Source organism: Ranitomeya imitator, chromosome 6 (assembly GCF_032444005.1).
Source record: "Ranitomeya imitator isolate aRanImi1 chromosome 6, aRanImi1.pri, whole genome shotgun sequence".
In the NCBI taxonomy this organism is placed as follows: Eukaryota; Metazoa; Chordata; class Amphibia; order Anura; family Dendrobatidae; genus Ranitomeya; species Ranitomeya imitator.
The window spans coordinates 452,910,164-452,927,405 of record NC_091287.1 but is presented as its reverse complement, the minus strand read 5'-3'; the positions used below and the strand labels follow the sequence as shown (position 1 = coordinate 452,927,405).

General features: G+C 46.1%; 1 protein-coding gene across 1 annotated transcript in view; it reads left to right on the top strand.

The window, feature by feature from the left end:
• PREX2 (phosphatidylinositol-3,4,5-trisphosphate dependent Rac exchange factor 2) overlaps window positions 1–17,242 on the top strand; it is a 762,305-nt gene that overhangs the window by 191,831 nt on the left and 553,232 nt on the right. The window contains exon 11 of the mRNA XM_069731466.1: window positions 3,496–3,596. Within this exon, the coding sequence (XP_069587567.1) occupies window positions 3,496–3,596 (101 nt within the window). The remainder of the gene's footprint in view (window positions 1–3,495; window positions 3,597–17,242) is intronic.

The following is a 17,242-nucleotide window of genomic DNA, read 5'->3' as shown; positions in this document are numbered from 1 at the left end:
GAATTGCCTAACACAACAGTACAGGAAGCCAAAAGTACTAATGATTCTCAATAGAGGGAAAAGAGAAGTTCTGAGACCATTTTTTTTCCTTTGCACGGTGATTTGCATTTTTTTTCCCCTAGACATTTGGGTGGTTCAGGACACAGGTGTTACAATGGACATTAAAGGTCTGTCTTCATGTGTAGATCAGCTCACGGCAAGAGTTCAAGATATTCAAAATTTTGTGGTTCAGAATTCTTTGTTAGAACCGAGAATTCCTATTCCAGATTTGTTTTTTGGAGATAGAACTAAATTTCTGAGTTTCAAGAATAATTGTAAACTGTTTCTGGCTTTGAAACCTCGCTCCTCTGGTGACCCAGCGCAACAGGTTAGGATCGACTATGACCAGAGTTGAACGGCAAGAACACAGACGTCTGAATGGGCTGTGTTTCTACTGTGGTGATTCCACTCATGCTATCTCTGATTGTCCTAAGCGCACTAAGCGGTTCGCTAGGTCTGCCGCCATTGGTACTGTACAGTCAAAATTTCTTCTGTCCGTTACCTTGATATGCTCCTTGTCATCGTATTCTGTCATGGCGTTTGTGGATTCAGGCGCTGCCCTGAATTTGATGGACTTGGATTATGCTAAACGTTGTGGGTTTTTATTGGAGCCCTTGCAGTGTCCTATTCCATTGAGAGGAATTGATGCTACACCTTTGGCCAAGAATAAGCCTCAATACTGGACCCAGCTGACCATGTGCATGGCTCCTGCACATCAGGAGGTTATTCGCTTTCTGGTGTTGCATAATCTGCATGATGTGGTCGTGTTGGGGTTGCCATGGCTACAAGCCCATAATCCAGTATTGGATTGGAATTCTATGTTGGTGTCCAGCTGGGGTTGTCAGGGGGTACATGGTGATGTTCCATTTCTGTCAATTTCGTCATCCACCCCTTCTGAGGTTCCAGAGTTCTTGTCTGATTACCGGGATGTATTTGATGAGCCCAAGTCCGATGCCCTACCTCCTCATAGGGATTGTGATTGTGCTATCAATTTGATTCCTGTAAACAGGAACACATGGGCTACTTGCACAGTGAACAAGTCTGTATGATCATGTTCACACACCACCAAGAAACCTGAAGACACAAAAGAGAATAGTAAAACCAAAAACACTCAGTTTGAAAAAATGTTGCAGTAATCCGCAAGTGCTAGTAAAAGATGTAAAAAACAGGGTATTTGGTTGATACGTTTTTTGCAAAAAATGTATACTAAGCTGCTCTACCAATCTTCACGGTATACCCTTATCTGGTGAGGTCGTTAGCTGCTTCTCTACTTAACTCCACCTGATGCTTTGATCCATGCTTCCTGTCAATGTTCCAGTGTTGGACTTGTGTTTCTCTGGATCATTCCTGTGGCCTGCTGCTCTGCATAGCTAAGTGTTTCTTTGCTATTTGTTGCTATTTTTTCTGTCCAGCTTGTCTATTTGTTTTGCTGGAAGCTCTGGGACGCAAAGGGTGTACCTCCGTGCCGTTAGTTCGGTACGGAGGGTCTTTTTGCCCCCTTTGCGTGGATTTCTTTAGGGTTTTGTGTAGACCGCAAAGTTATCTTTCCTATCCTCGTTCTGTCTAGAATATCGGGCCTCACTTTGCTGAATCTATTTCATCCCTACGTTTGTCTTAACATCTTACTCACAGTCATTATATGTGGGGGGCTGCCTTTTCCTTTGGGGTATTTCTCTGAGGCAAGGTAGGCTTATTTTTCTATCTTCAGGCTAGTTAGTTTCTCAGGCTGTGCCGAGTTGCATAGGGAGCGTTAGGCGCAATCCACAGCTGCCTCTAGTTGTGTTTGGAGAGGATCAGGAATTGCGGTCTACAGAGTTTCCACGTCTCAGAGCTCGTTCTATTATTTTGGGTTATTGTCAGATTACTGTATGTGCTCTGATGGCTATGTACATTGTGTTACTGAATTGCCTAACACAACACATCACACTTCAATTAGTTTTTATGAAATCCTATTACAAGTCCAAGAGTCCAAGGGTATTGATATCGAGTTAGTCTGATGTTTGCAGCTATTATAGCTTCTACTCTTCTGCAAAGGTGTTATGAGCTCAATAGGTAAGATGGACTCTCTAAGCTGTAGGTCTGGGTGAGCAGCACAATTTAGTGGAAATGGTCTTGAAATGTGAAATGTGGATCAGTGAGGACCAAAACTGTCACCAGGTTTGGCCGATAAAAGATGCCACCACTGCCTTTCAGGGCTTATCTACAGTATTCTATAATGCTGTAAATAAGCTTCTGATCCAACCTGAAAGATAACAAAAATAAGTTTGATTATACTCACCGAGGGGGCGGTCCGGTCTGGGTCTGGCGCCTCCCATCTTCTTGCAATGCCACCCTCCTGCTTGCTTCACAGGCTTCCCAGCATTGCGCTCCTGCGCAGGCGTAATTTTCTGCCCTGTTAAGGCATTGTTCTTGGCGCTGTAAGGCTTATATGCAGCTGCTCGGCCATGGAAACCCATGTCATGAAACTCCTGGAGCACAGTTTTTTACGCTGATGTTTATGCACTAATAGGTTGGAATTGTGCAGTTATTGAATTAGCAGAGCATTGTCGACTTTTTTTTGCACTATGCACTTCAGCATTCGGCAACCCTACTACGCAATTGCCATTTTGCAGTTGAGATGCTGTGGTTTTTAAATCCTTCCACTTTTCAATAATACCTCTCACAAGTGATGGTGGAATATTTAGGAGTAGAGTTGGTCCAAATCCATTTGCATATCCCATTGCAACAGCCACAAAATTGGTCTGTGGCCACTGCACAGGTGTTCTGCCTCTTACTTACCGGCTTGGCGCATCATCATTGTAGCAGTGTGATGCACTGGTTTGCTAATCAAAATAGGAGTCACAGATGCCAGAAGGCAAACCACAATATCCCTCTCCCATGCAGCGGCCACAAACTAACGTCGTGGACAGTGGAATGGGATGTCGAAACTATTCACACTAGCTCTCTGTAGGAGGGAACAACAGTAGAGTCCTATTACAGGACCACAATGGAATTCAGTGAGCTCTTTAGAAAGACTCATTCTTTCACAATTATTTGTAAAAACAGACTGCTTGGCTATGAATTAGATTTTACACACCAGTGGCTATGGGACTGTATGAAAAACCTGAATTCAAAGTTCAAGAGATGTGTCCTTATACTTTAGTCTTCGTAATTTGCCTACAGTAAACAGTCCATAATACTAATGTCAGCACATTAACAGTATTTACAATGGAATGTAAAATATGGATTATTATAATCACAAAAAGGGCAAAAGCTTTTCCTTCTGTTTCCTTTTTTTAAAACAAAAATTGACATTGGAAAAAATAAGTCTCTTATTTTTATTAACTGTTCCAGAATTTACAGACACTTGATCTCATAGTAGTCACTAATAAAAAATCCCCACACAGTTGTAAATGGGAAGAATGAACACTTTCTGGAATTGTTTCTTCATCTTCATTTGTTTCCATTTTCTTGCAGTGAATTTGTGGAGTGGCTATTGGAAATTGGAGAAATTCACAAACCTGAAGAAGGTGTTAACCTCGGCCAAGCTTTACTAGAGAATGGAATAATTCATCATGGTAAAATTTGCATCCTTAAAACACATTCTGCCTAATACAAAAGTTAGAACACAAATATTTCTTATACATAAATTTATATATTAAAAAGAATATGTGAAAAGTCCAAAACATTATTCCACTCCTGATATTTTTTTTAAAAGCAAGCTGCAGATGCTTTAAAAAAAAACAACACATTCTACTTACAGCTCCTGTTGCTGCCACATCCCGTGCTGGTCTTTGCAGTTCTTCAGTAAGGTGATTTATGGACCAGAGACATTTTTGTTTTTCCACTTTCTTTTTTCCAAGTAACAGAATGTACTGTCAAAGCTCACATACAGTGCCTTGCGAAAGTATTCGGCCCCCTGGAACTTTTCAACTTTTTCCCACATATCATGCTTCAAACATAAAGATACCAAATGTAAATCTTTGGTGAAGAATCAACAACAAGTGGAACACAATTGTGAAGTTGAACAAAATTTATTGGTTATTTTAAATTTTTGTGGAAATTCAAAAACTGAAAAGTGGGGCGTGCAATATTATTCGGCTCCTTTACTTTCAGTGCAGCAAACTTACTCCAGAAGTTCATTGTGGGCCTCTGAATGATCCAATGTTGTCCTAAATGCCTAATGATGATAAATATAATCCACCTGTGTGTAATCAAGTCTCCGTATAAATGCACCTTCTATGTGATAGTGTCAGGGTTCTGTTTGAAGCACAGAGAGCATCATGAAGACCAAGGAACACAACAGGCAGGTCCGTGATACTGTTGTGGAGAAGTTTAAAGCTGGATTTGGATACAAAATTATTTCCAAAACTTTAAACATCTCAAGGAGCACTGTGCAAGCGATAGTATTGAAATGGAAGGAGTATCATACCACTGCAAATCTACCAAGACCAGGCCATCCCTCTAAACTTTCATCTCAAACAAGGAGAAAACTAATCAGAGATGCAGCCAAGAGGCCCAAGATCACTCTGGATGAACTGCAGAGATCCACAGCTGAGGTGGGACAGTCTGTCCATAGGACAACAATCAGTCGTACACTGCACAAATCTGGCCTTTATGGAAGAGTGGCAAGAAGAAAGCCATTTCTCAAAGATATCCATAAAAAGTGTAATTTAAAGTTTGCAACAAGTCACCTGGGAGACACACCAAACATGTGAAAGAAGGTGCTCTGGTCAGATGAAACCAAAACGGAACTTTTTGGCAACAATGCCAAATGATATGTTTGGTGTAAAGGCAACACAGCTCATCACCCTGAACACACTATCCCCACTGTCAAACATGGTGGTGGCAGCATCATGGTTTGGGCCTGCTTTTCTTTAGCAGGGACAGGAAAGATGGTTAAAATTGATGGGAAGATGGATGGAGCAAAATACAAGACGATTCTTGAACAAAACCTGTTTGTGACTGCAAAAGACCTGAGACAGGGACGGAGATTTGTCTTCCAACAGGACAATGATCCCAAACATAAAGCAAAATCTACAATGGAATGGTTCACAAATAAACGTATCCAGGTGTTAGAATGGCCAAGTCAAAGTCCAGACCTCAATCCAGTATAAAGAGCTGAAAACTGCTGTTCACAAACGATCTCCATCAAACCTCACTGAGCTCGAGCTGTTTGCCAAGGAAGAATGGGCAAGAATTTCAGTCTTTCGATGTACAAAACTGATAGAGACATACCCCAAGCGACTTGCAGCTGTAATCGCAGCAAAAGGTGGCGCAACAAAGTATGAAGTTAAAGGGGCCGAATAATATTGCACGCCTCACTTTTCAGTTTTTTAATTTCCACAAAAATGTAAAATTATGAACAGATTTTGTTCAACTTCACAATTGTGTTCCACTTATTGTTGACTCTTCACCAAAAATTTACAGTTGATATCTTTATGTTTGAAGCATGATAAGTGGGAAATAATTGAAAAGTTCCAGGGGGACGAATACTTTTGCAAGGCACTGTAGCTGAGCTTCACAGGAGGATCAAGATGACAGTGGCGGAGTCATAGTAACCTACCGTGCCTTGGCATTCGCTGACTGCAGGCTCAGAATTAGGGTCAGCTGTGTTAGGTCTCGAGTTCCCGCTTCTGCACAGGGGGAATCTCGAGCCATCTCCGCTGCGGTCTCCCATTCTTATCCAGCCGCAGTGGAGTCTGCTCAGCAGGGACGTCGGTCCCAGCGTCTTGCTCAGTCTCACTCTGTACAGAGAGTTACTGCTGCTTCTTCAGCTTCTGCCATTAAAGCCAGTGCTGGTCAGCTGCGAGCGGACTTCTCTGGGACTAAGTCCTTGTCTGCACACACTGAGCATGCCCAGGGCAAGATCTCCCGTTGGAGATCGAGGGTCATGTGCTCAGGCTCTGCAGCACATTCCATTGGTCCTCTTGGCAGGTCTTGGAAGGGCAAAGTTTCTGTGGCCACTTCCTGTGCTGCAACTATATAAACTGCGCATGACCGCACGGCCATGCGCTAGTGTACAATTGTTAATGTGTGTATGTTGTGAGTGCAAGTCGTCCTTGGATACCCCTACCCTATTGAATGTCTGTTCGCGGAAGGTGTATGGTTGCTATCTAGCGCCCGACTTATCCTACAGCACGTATCACACATTACAGCGTCCAGTTGCTGTGACCGCCAGTACGGCGCCGTGCACTTCCTCTGTGCTTTCCTTACCCAAGCCTGGGTGGTTAGTGGCGTTCGTCAGTGCGGCACCGCATGCACTCTTGTGCCTTAATATTGTTATGTAGTTTCCTTACACACCCAGTTGCGGTGTTGTGCCAGCAAGGGTCTAATCGGACTTCAATCCTAGTTGGGGTTGAGTTCGCTGACTACTTGCTCGCGCTCTATGTGCGGTACCGTGGTCCTGTGACGCAACAGGATCGCTTCCTTCACGCTGGGTGAAGTTTAACCCACGTGTGTATATTTATGAGTACCGCCATATAGTCCGTCATTACTTGGCAGCAGGTTCCATCTCTGCTCGGTGGACCCCGGGCTGCGAACGCACCATACTCTATCTGTCTTATTATTTGGTGCGTTTCGCTAGCCCTAACATTACACTAGCGCCAGGGTCTGGCTAGTAATGACGGACAAACAGCAATCCTTGCGGTATATCCAGCAGCTGGAGGGTAGGTTGGCGGCTCTTGAGAGCGCAACCTCAGCTGTGGATGTTACCGCAGTTGCTGTACAGGCTGCTAGCGTGGCTGCAGCAACCCTGTCCATTGTCACCCCTGCTCCGACATTTTCTCGCCTCCCGCTGCCAGAAAAATTTTCTGGTGATAGCAAATTTTGTAGGGGATTTGTGAGTCAGTGCTCTATTCACCTCGAGCTCCTGGCTGCACGTTTTCCCACAGAGCGGGCTAAGGTGGGATTTATAGTATCTCTCTTGTCGGACAGGGCGTTGGAATGGGCTACGCCGCTGTGGGAGCGTGGCGATCATGTGGTGCAGAGTGCTCCGCTGTTTCTGAGCACTCTGAAACAGGTCTTATTAGGACCTCAAGTCACCCATGATACTGCGCTCCAACTGCTGGCATTAACTCAGGGTGAGTCCTTGGTCAGTCATTTTGCCGTCCAATTCCGCACTTTAGCTTCTGAGCTGGATTGGTCGGATAAAGCTCTTATCCCCATATTTTGGAGGGGCCTGGCTGACCACGTTAAGGACGCTCTGGCCACTAGGGAGGTTCCTGCCACACTGGAGGAGTTAATAACGGTCTCCACTCGAATTGACCTCCGTTTTAACGAGCGGAGGTTAGAGCGAGCCCAGTGTAGGCAGAGGTTTCGGCTGGCTCCTACCTTCGCCAAACCTCTGGAATCTCCGGTCCTGGTTCCTGAGTCACATGAGGCCAGGGAAGTGTCACAAGCGGGATCTAAGTCCCGGACCGCTTGTGCACTCAAGGTCTGTCATGTTTGCCAGCAGTCAGGACTAGAGTTGAGCGACCTTGACCTTTTTAGAGTCGAGCCGGGTTTTGCGAAACCCGACTATGTCCAAAGTCGGGTCGAGTGAAATCGGCCGATTATGACGTAAAGTCGGGATCGACCGAAACACGAAACCCAATGCAAGTCAATGGGGCAGCATAGTCGGCAGTGAGTGGGGGCCAGGAAAACACCTAGAGTGGCCATTTTAATGTCAAAACCATCCATTCTTCTTAATGAAGCTTGTCAAGCGTAATTTACCTTATAATAATTGGAAGGCATTTGAAATTGGGGGTCATTTGGCTAAAGTTGTGGGGGGTAGGGCTGGTTCAAGTAATTAGTGGGCCCAGGAAATCTGGACCACGTCACGGCAGTGGAGCAGGGAGAGGTAAGTATTTCAACTTTGCAAGTGCTTTGAACCTGAGCAAGCAGGGGGGGCCCACTCGTTGGCATTGGCACTGGCACAGGGCCCCTCAAAGTACAGCGGTGTGTTTGCACGGCGGGGGCGCCTCCCACCGGCAGCAACACTTTTGCGTACTATGAGAGGCCCTGTGCCAGTGACGTCGCCAACTAGTATTCCTCCCCCCACCTGATGAAGGAACCTGCACTTTCATCTGCACCTTCCTCTTTGTCCCCGTGTAAGGTGGTATGGTATGCGGGAAGAGCAACCTGACTTTCAGCAGGGTCACAATGTTGTTGTGTAGCGTGCACGGGGAATGTTGCGTTATGGGTCAATGTACCAGCAGACTCATCTATCACTGGCTGGGCAATGGGCACGATGAAGTGGAAACACAGATATAGGCCCAAAGAAGAAAGTGGGCTAAATGCAGTTCAAAATTGGTAACACAGGAATAACCAGGGGGCATTGCAGTGGAGGACAACTGGAATGAGAGGCTGACACAGAGAGTAGGGCCAAATCAGTAAGTAGTCGAAATGCAGTTCAAAATTGGCAACCGTAGTAAACAGGCGGCACAGCTTTGTTCAGTGGAGGAGAACAGCAAGGAGTGGCAGACACCGATAGTAGGCCCCAAACCAACTAGTACGCCAAATGCAGTTGTTCCATTTAACCACAATTTAATGAGAGCCTGAAGATAGAAGCTCAGGAAAGGCAACCTGGGGAACACCTTGGAGTGTAACACACCATCTCTCTCCACCCCATACCCATTTTGTATGGCCTAATGCAGTGTACTTTTCTACAACTACTAAACGAGAGTCGGAAGACCGAAGCAATGGCAAGGAAACCTGGGGAACACCTTAGAGTGTAACACACCCTCTCTCTACACCCCATACCCAATTTGAAGGCCTAATGCAGTGTAGTTTCCAAGAACTACTAAACGAGAGCCGGAAGATCGAAGCTCAGGAAAGGCAACCTGGGGAACACCTTGGAGTGTAACACACCCTCTCGCTACACCCCATACCCAATTTGAAGGCCTAATGCAGCGTAGTTTCCAACAACTACTAAACGAGAGCCGGAAGATCGAAGCTCAGGAAAGGCAACCTGGGGAACACCTTGGAGTGTAACAAACCCTCTCTCTACACCCCATACCCAATTTGTAGGCCTAATGCAGCGTAGTTTCCGACAACTACTAAACGAGAGCATGAAGATCGAAGCTCAGGAAAGGCAACCTGGGGAACACCTTGGAGTGTAACACACCCTCTCTCTACACCCCATACCCAATTTGTAGGCCTAATGCAGCGTAGTTTCCGACAACTACTAAACGAGAGCCGGAATATCGAAGCTCAGGAAAGGCAACCTGGGGAACACCTTGGAGTGTAACACACCCTCTCTCTACGCCCCATACCCAATTTGTAGGCCTAATGCAGCGTAGTTTCCGACAACTACTAAACGAGAGCCGGAATATCGAAGCTCAGGAAAGGCAACCTGGGGAACACCTTGGAGTGTAACACACCCTCTCTCTACACCCCATACCCAATTTGAAGGCCTAATGCAGTGTAGTTTCCAAGAACTACTAAACGAGAGCCGGAAGATCGAAGCTCAGGAAAGGCAACCTGGGGAACACCTTGGAGTGTAACACACCCTCTCGCTACACCCCATACCCAATTTGAAGGCCTAATGCAGCGTAGTTTCCAACAACTACTAAACGAGAGCCGGAAGATCGAAGCTCAGGAAAGGCAACCTGGGGAACACCTTGGAGTGGAACACACCATCTCTCTACACCCCATACCCAATTTGAAGGCCTAATGCAGAGTAGTTTCCAAGAACTACTAAACGAGAGCCGGAAGATCGAAGCTCAGGAAAGGCAACCTGGGGAACACCTTGGAGTGTAACACAACGTCTCTCTACACGACGGAAGGGCTGATTCTTAGGAAGGAAGGCTGTTGGAAATAAGCATTGCGCGTCCGAGGGTGATTATATTCTTATTAGGTATATACTCACCCTCGGACGCGCCCTGCTTCTTTATTTGGAATGAATGTTTATTTGCAATGTGGTGTTGACTTTCTCTATTATTTTGGTAATTAATGATTTTATTATTTTCATTATTTTGCATCTTCTCGGCAATAATATAAAGAAGACGCGACAGGACAACACTCGGTGGATGCCATATGTGTGTTTTCAATTTAAAAAAACTTTCAGTTAACTACTTGCAGGAGAAAGTAATTGTAGCTGGTGGCCATTTTTAGTACTGTACCAGATTAGAGTTGTGTGTTTGTTTTTAATGTTAAAATGTCTGCATTTGATATCTCACCAGTATTTTCTTTTTTATAAGCAAAATACTTATTTTTATATTTTCTGATGTTGGTTCCAGGGGTACACGGCCAGCAGTGCCCTGGTCAGTGTAGTAGTAGTTGAAAGAATGGACCGCAGACAGGCATCGAAGGCCTAAAATAATAACACATGGCTGTAGGCAATTTTAAATTGGTTCCAGGGGTACACGGACAGCAGTGGTGTGGTCAGTGGAGGCCTAGTGGAAGGAGTGACCGCAGACAGGCATCGAAGGCCTAAAATAATAACACATGGCTGTAGGCAATTTTAAATTGGTTCCAGGGGTACACGGGCAGCAGTGACCTGGTCAGTGTAGTAGTAGTTGAAAGAATGGACCGCAGACAGGCATCGAAGGCCTAAAATAAAAAAATTGGGCTGGCTGTAGGCAATTTTAAATTGGTTCCAGGGGTACACGGGCAGCAGTGGTGTGGTCAGTGGAGGCCTAGTGGAAGGAGTGACCGCAGACAGGCATCGAAGGCCTAAAATAATAACACATGGCTGTAGGCAATTTTAAATTGGTTCCAGGGGTACACGGGCAGCAGTGACCTGGTCAGTGTAGTAGTAGTTGAAAAAATGGACCGCAGACAGGCATCGAATGCCTAAAATAATAACACATGGCTGTAGGCAATTTTAAATTGGTTACAGGGGTACACGGACAGCAGTGACCTGGTCAGTGTAGTAGTAGTTGAAAGAATGGACCGCAGACAGGCATCGAAGGCCTAAAATAAAAAAATTGGGCTGGCTGTAGGCAATTTTAAATTGGTTCCAGGGGTACACGGACAGCAGTGGTGTGGTCAGTGGAGGCCTAGTGGAAGGAGTGACCGCAGACAGGCATCGAAGGCCTAAAATAATAACACATGGCTGTAGGCAATTTTAAATTGGTTCCAGGGGTACACGGACAGCAGTGGTGTGGTCAGTGGAGGCCTAGTGGAAGGAGTGACCGCAGACAGGCATCGAAGGCCTAAAATAATAACACATGGCTGTAGGCAATTTTAAATTGGTTCCAGGGGTACACGGACAGCAGTGACCTGGTCAGTGTAGTAGTAGTTGAAAGAATGGACCGCAGACAGGCATCGAAGGCCTAAAATAAAAAAATTGGGCTGGCTGTAGGCAATTTTAAATTGGTTCCAGGGGTACACGGGCAGCAGTGGTGTGGTCAGTGGAGGCCTAGTGGAAGGAGTGACCGCAGACAGGCATCGAAGGCCTAAAATAATAACACATGGCTGTAGGCAATTTTAAATTGGTTCCAGGGGTACACGGACAGCAGTGGTGTGGTCAGTGGAGGCCTAGTGGAAGGAGTGACCGCAGACAGGCATCGAAGGCCTAAAATAATAACACATGGCTGTAGGCAATTTTAAATTGGTTCCAGGGGTACACGGACAGCAGTGACCTGGTCAGTGTAGTAGTAGTTGAAAGAATGGACCGCAGACAGGCATCGAAGGCCTAAAATAAAAAAATTGGGCTGCCTGTAGGCAATTTTAAATTGGTTCCAGGGGTACACGGGCAGCAGTGACCTGGTCAGTGTAGTAGTAGTTGAAAGAATGGACCGCAGACAGGCTTAGAAGGCCTAACATAACAAACTTGGGCTGGCTGTAGGCACTTTTAAATTGGTTCCAGGGTAACACGGCCAGCAGTGGCCTGGTCAGTGTAGTAGTTGTAGAAAGAAGGGACCGCAGACAGGCTTCGAAGGCCTAACATAACAAAAATGTCAAAACAATGGTATTGTCAGTGCCAGGCATTGAAGGATGTCAGCGGCTAGACTACACATTGGTGAAGCTGTGAGAGATAATTTTGCTAGTGGTAGAGCACTGTTTGAGCTGGGGGGGGGAACTGTCTTGTGGCCGGCGGTACAGGCACAGGGCCCCTCATATTACAACGGTGTGTCTGACGTTGGGTGCGCACCACCACCGCCAGAGACACTTTATTGTACTATGAGGGACCCAGTGGCAGTGCCGTCGACCAAAAGCGGCCACACCCACCTCTTCAGACAAACAGCACTCTCAAGGGTCCAAGCGCAAAGTGGCGATAGCACGGCCCCGTGTGGGGAGTTTGGCCATTTCGTGAGGTGGAAACATGTCGTATGCTGGACAATCAGGTGAAGAAAATTACGAGATTGGAAAAGTCATTCAGAATAGTCCACAGGCAAGACCTTTTCATAGGAAAGCTAGGTGTCAGCCGGGCAGGGTGGGGCAAAAGATTTTGAAATCCAGTTGTGGTTCATTTTAATGAAGGTTAGATCATCTACATTTTGGGTAGCCAGACGAGTCCTTTTTTCTGTTAGTATTGAACCTGCAGCACTGAATACTCTTTCTGATAGGACACTAGCTGCCGGGCAAGCAAGCTCCTGCAATGCATATTCTGCCAATTCTGGCCAGGTGTCTAATTTGGATGCCCAGTAATCAAATGGGAATGACGGTTGAGGGAGAACGTCGATAAGGGATGAAAAATAGTTTGTAACCATACTGGACAAATGTTGTCTCCTGTCACTTTGAATTGATGCTGCAGTACCTGTCCTGTCTGCGGTCATAGAAAAATCACTCCACAACCTGGTCAGAAAACCCCTCTGTCCAACGCCACTTCTGATTTCTGCCCCTCTAACACCTCTGGTCTGCTGGCCCCTGGAGCTCGTGTGAGAACGATCACGGGCGCTGTGTGCAGGGAATGCCAGAAGCAAACGGTCAACAAGAGTTGATTGTTTTGTTGCTAATATTAGTTCCAAGTTCTCATGTGGCATAATATTTTGCAATTTGCCTTTATAGCGAGGATCAAGGAGGCAGGCCAACCAGTAATCGTCATCGTTCATCATTTTTGTAATGCGTGTGTCCCTTTTGAGGATACGCAAGGCATAATCCGCCATGTGGGCCAAAGTTCCCGTTGTCAAATCTGCGGTTGTGCTTGGTTGAGGGGCAGTTGCAGGCAAATCTACGTCACTTGTGTCCCTCAAAAAACCAGAACCCGGCCTTGCCACGCCACCAATTTCCCGTGCCCCCGGGAAAGCTTCCTCATTAAAAATATACTCATCCCCATCATCCTCCTCATCCTCCACCTCCTCTTCGCCCGGTACCTCGTCATGTACACTGCCCTGACCAGACAATCGCTGACTGTCATCAAGGCTTTCCTCTTCCTCTGGTGCAGACGCCTGATCCTTTATGTGCGTCAAACTTTGCATCAGCAGACGCATTAGGGGGATGCTCATGCTTATTATGGCGTTGTCTGCACTAACCAGCCGTGTGCATTCCTCAAAACACTGAAGGACTTGACACATGTCTTGAATCTTCGACCACTGCACACCTGACAACTCCATGTCTGCCATCCTACTGCCTGCCCGTGTATGTGTATCCTCCCACAAAAACATAACAGCCCGCCTCTGTTCGCACAGTCTCTGAAGCATGTGCAGTGTTGAGTTCCACCTTGTTGCAACGTCTATGATTAGGCGATGCTGGGGAAGGTTCAAAGAACGCTGATAGGTCTGCATACGGCTGGAGTGTACAGGCGAACGGCGGATATGTGCGCAAAGTCCACGCACTTTGAGGAGCAGGTCGGATAACCCCGGATAACTTTTCAGGAAGCACTGCACCACCAGGTTTAAGGTGTGAGCCAGGCAAGGAATGTGTTTAAGTTGGGAAAGGGAGATGGCAGCCATGAAATTCCTTCCGTTATCACTCACTACCTTGCCTGCCTCAAGATCTACAGTGCCCAGCCACGACTGCGTTTCTTGCTGCAAGAACTCGGACAGAACTTCCGCGGTGTGTCTATTGTCGCCCAAACACTTCATAGCCAATACAGCCTGCTGACGTATGCCAGTAGCTGCCCCATAATGGGAGACCTGGTGTGCAACAGTGGCAGGTGCGGATGGAGTGTTTGTGCGACTGCGGTCTGTGGACGAGCTCTTGCTTCTGCAGGAGGACGAGGAGGAGGAGGAGGAGGGGGTGCGAACGGCTACAGACAACTGTTTACTAGACCGTGGGCTAGGCAGAACTGTCCCAAACTTGCTGTCCCCTGTGGACCCTGAATCCACCACATTTACCCAGTGTGCCGTGATGGACACGTAACGTCCCTGGCCATGCCTACTGGTCCATGCATCTGTTGTCAGGTGCACCTTTGTGCTCACAGATTGCCTGAGTGCATGGACGATGCGCTCTTTAACATGCTGGTGGAGGGCTGGGATGGCTTTTCTGGAAAAAAAGTGTCGACTGGGTAGCTCGTAGCGTGGTACAGCGTAGTCCATCAGGTCTTTGAAAGCTTCGCTTTCAACTAACCGGTAGGGCATCATCTCTAACGAGATTAGTCTAGCTATGTGGGCGTTCAAACCCTGTGTACGCGGATGCGAGGCTAAGTATTTCCTTTTTCTAACCATAGTCTCATGTAGGGTGAGCTGGACTGGAGAGCTGGAGATCGTGGAACTAGCGGGGGTGCCGGTGGACATGGCAGACTGAGAGACGGTGGGAGATGGTATTGTTGCCGCCGGTGCCCTAGATGCAGTGTTTCCTACTACGAAACTGGTGATTCCCTGACCCTGACTGCTTTGGCCTGGCAAAGATACCTGCACAGATACAGCAGGTGGTGCGCTAAATGGTGGTCCTACACTGCCGGAAGGGATGTTGCGTTGATGACTAGCTTCATTGGCCGAGGGTGCAACAACCTTAAGGGACGTTTGGTAGTTAGTCCAAGCTTTCAAATGCATGGTGGTTAAATGTCTATGCATGCAACTAGTATTGAGACTTTTCAGATTCTGACCTCTGCTTAAGGAAGTAGAACATTTTTGACAGATGACTTTGCGCTGATCAATTGGATGTTGTTTAAAAAAATGCCAGACTGCACTCTTTCTAGCATCGGATACCTTTTCAGGCATTGCAGACTGAGCTTTAACCGGATGGCCACGCTGTCCTCCACCAGGTTTTGGCTTTGCCACGCGTTTTGGGCAAGATACGGGCCCGGCAGATGGAACCTGTGGCGATGTTGATGCCTGCTGCGGCCCCTCCTCCTCCTCTGCTTCAGAACTGCTGCCGCCTGCACCCTGTTCCCCCAATGGCTGCCAATCGGGGTCAAGAACTGGGTCATCTAATAACTCTTCTTGTACCTCCTGCGCAACTTCGTCTGTGTCACCGTGTCGTTCGGTGGTATAGCGTTCGTGATGGGGCAACATAGTCTCATCAGGGTCTGATTCTTGATCAGCACCCTGCGAGGGCAATGTTGTGGTCTGAGTCAAAGGACCAGCATAGTAGTCTGGCTGTGGCTGTGCGTCAGTGCACTCCATGTCAGATTCAATTTGTAATGGGCATGGACTGTTAACTGCTTCACTTTCTAAGCCAGGGACGGTATGTGTAAAGAGCTCCATGGAGTAACCCGTTGTGTCGCCTGCTGCATTCTTCTCTGTTGTTGTTTTTGCTGAAGAGGACAAGGAAGTGACTTGTCCCTGACCGTGAACATCCACTAACGACGCGCTGCTTTTACTTTTACCAGTTTCACGAGATGAGGCAAAAGAGCTAGAGGCTGAGTCAGCAAGATAAGCCAAAACTTGCTCTTGCTGCTGCGGCTTTAAAAGCGGTTTTCCTAATCCCAGAAAAGGGAGCGTTCGAGGCCTTGTGTAGCCGGACGACGAACCTGGCTCCACAGCTCCAGACTTAGGTGCAATATTTTTTCCCCCACGACCACCTGATGCTCCACCACTACCACTACCCTCATTACCAGCTGACAATGAACGCCCCCGGCCACGACCTCTTCCACTAGACTTCCTCATTGTTTTAAAAACGTAACCAAACTAACGTTATTTGTTGCAGTCACACAACTTACACGGTGAGCTATAACTTCAGTATGATTTAGCTACCCCTTTACAGGTTGGTGAGACCACAGCGAAAATCAGGCCCAATGTTACACACTCTTTTTTTGGTGGCTGCAAATTAGAGAGATGCCCCACACGCAGGACTGTCACTGAAGCACAAATGTTAATATTAATGTCACACTATTATTTTTTTTTTATTTTTTTTTTTTTCAGGAACACTTTAGAAACCCCCCAAAAAAAAAAAAATAGATTTTTGCAGGGAGAATTTAGAAAACAAATGTAACAAACTATATGCTTTCTATGGGCCACTGAGTGAGAGATGACGCACACAGGAATCAGGAGTGGCACACAAGCCCAGAGGCCAATATTTTTCTACCAATGATTGATGGAGTTATTTTCTCTGGTAGATTTTGGAACCCAAATCAAGGAAAAAAAATGTAGGCTTTCTATGGACCACAATTGGAGAGAGAGAGAGAGAGAGATGGCACACCCAGGAGTCAAGACTGGCACACAAGCAGAAAGGCCAATATTAATCTCCCACTGTTTTTTTTTTTTTTTTTTTTTTTTTTTTTTTTTTCAGGGAGACTTTAGAAAAAAAAATAATAAAAAAAATATGATTTTATCAGGAAGAATTTAGAAACCAAATAAAATAAAATGATTTTTTCAGGGAGAATTTATAAAACAAATAAAAACAAAAATAGGCGTTCTATGGCCCACTGACTGAGAGATGACGCACACAGGAGTCAGGAGTGGCACACAAACCCAGAGGCCAATATTTTTCTACCAATGATTGATGTAGTTATTTTCTCTGGTAGATTTTAGAACCCAAATCAAGGAAAAAAAATATAGGCTTTCTATGGACCACAATTGGAGAGAGAGAGAGAGAGAGAGAGAGAGAGAGAGAGAGAGAGAGAGATGGCACACCCAGGAGTCAAGACTGGCACACAAGCAGAAAGGCCAATATTAATCTCCCACTGTTTTTTTGGTTGTTTTTTTTTTTTTTTTTTTCAGGGAGACTTTAGAAAAAAAAATAATAAAAAAAATATGATTTTATCAGGAAGAATTTAGAAACCAAATAAAATAAAATGATTTTTTCAGGGAGAATTTATAAAACAAATAAAACCAAAAATAGGCGTTCTATGGCCCACTGACTGAGAGATGACGCACCCAGGAGTCAAGACTGGCACACAAGCAGAAAGGCCAATATTAATCTCCCACTGTTTTTTTTGGTTGTTTTTTTTTTTTTTTTTTCAGGGAGACTTTAG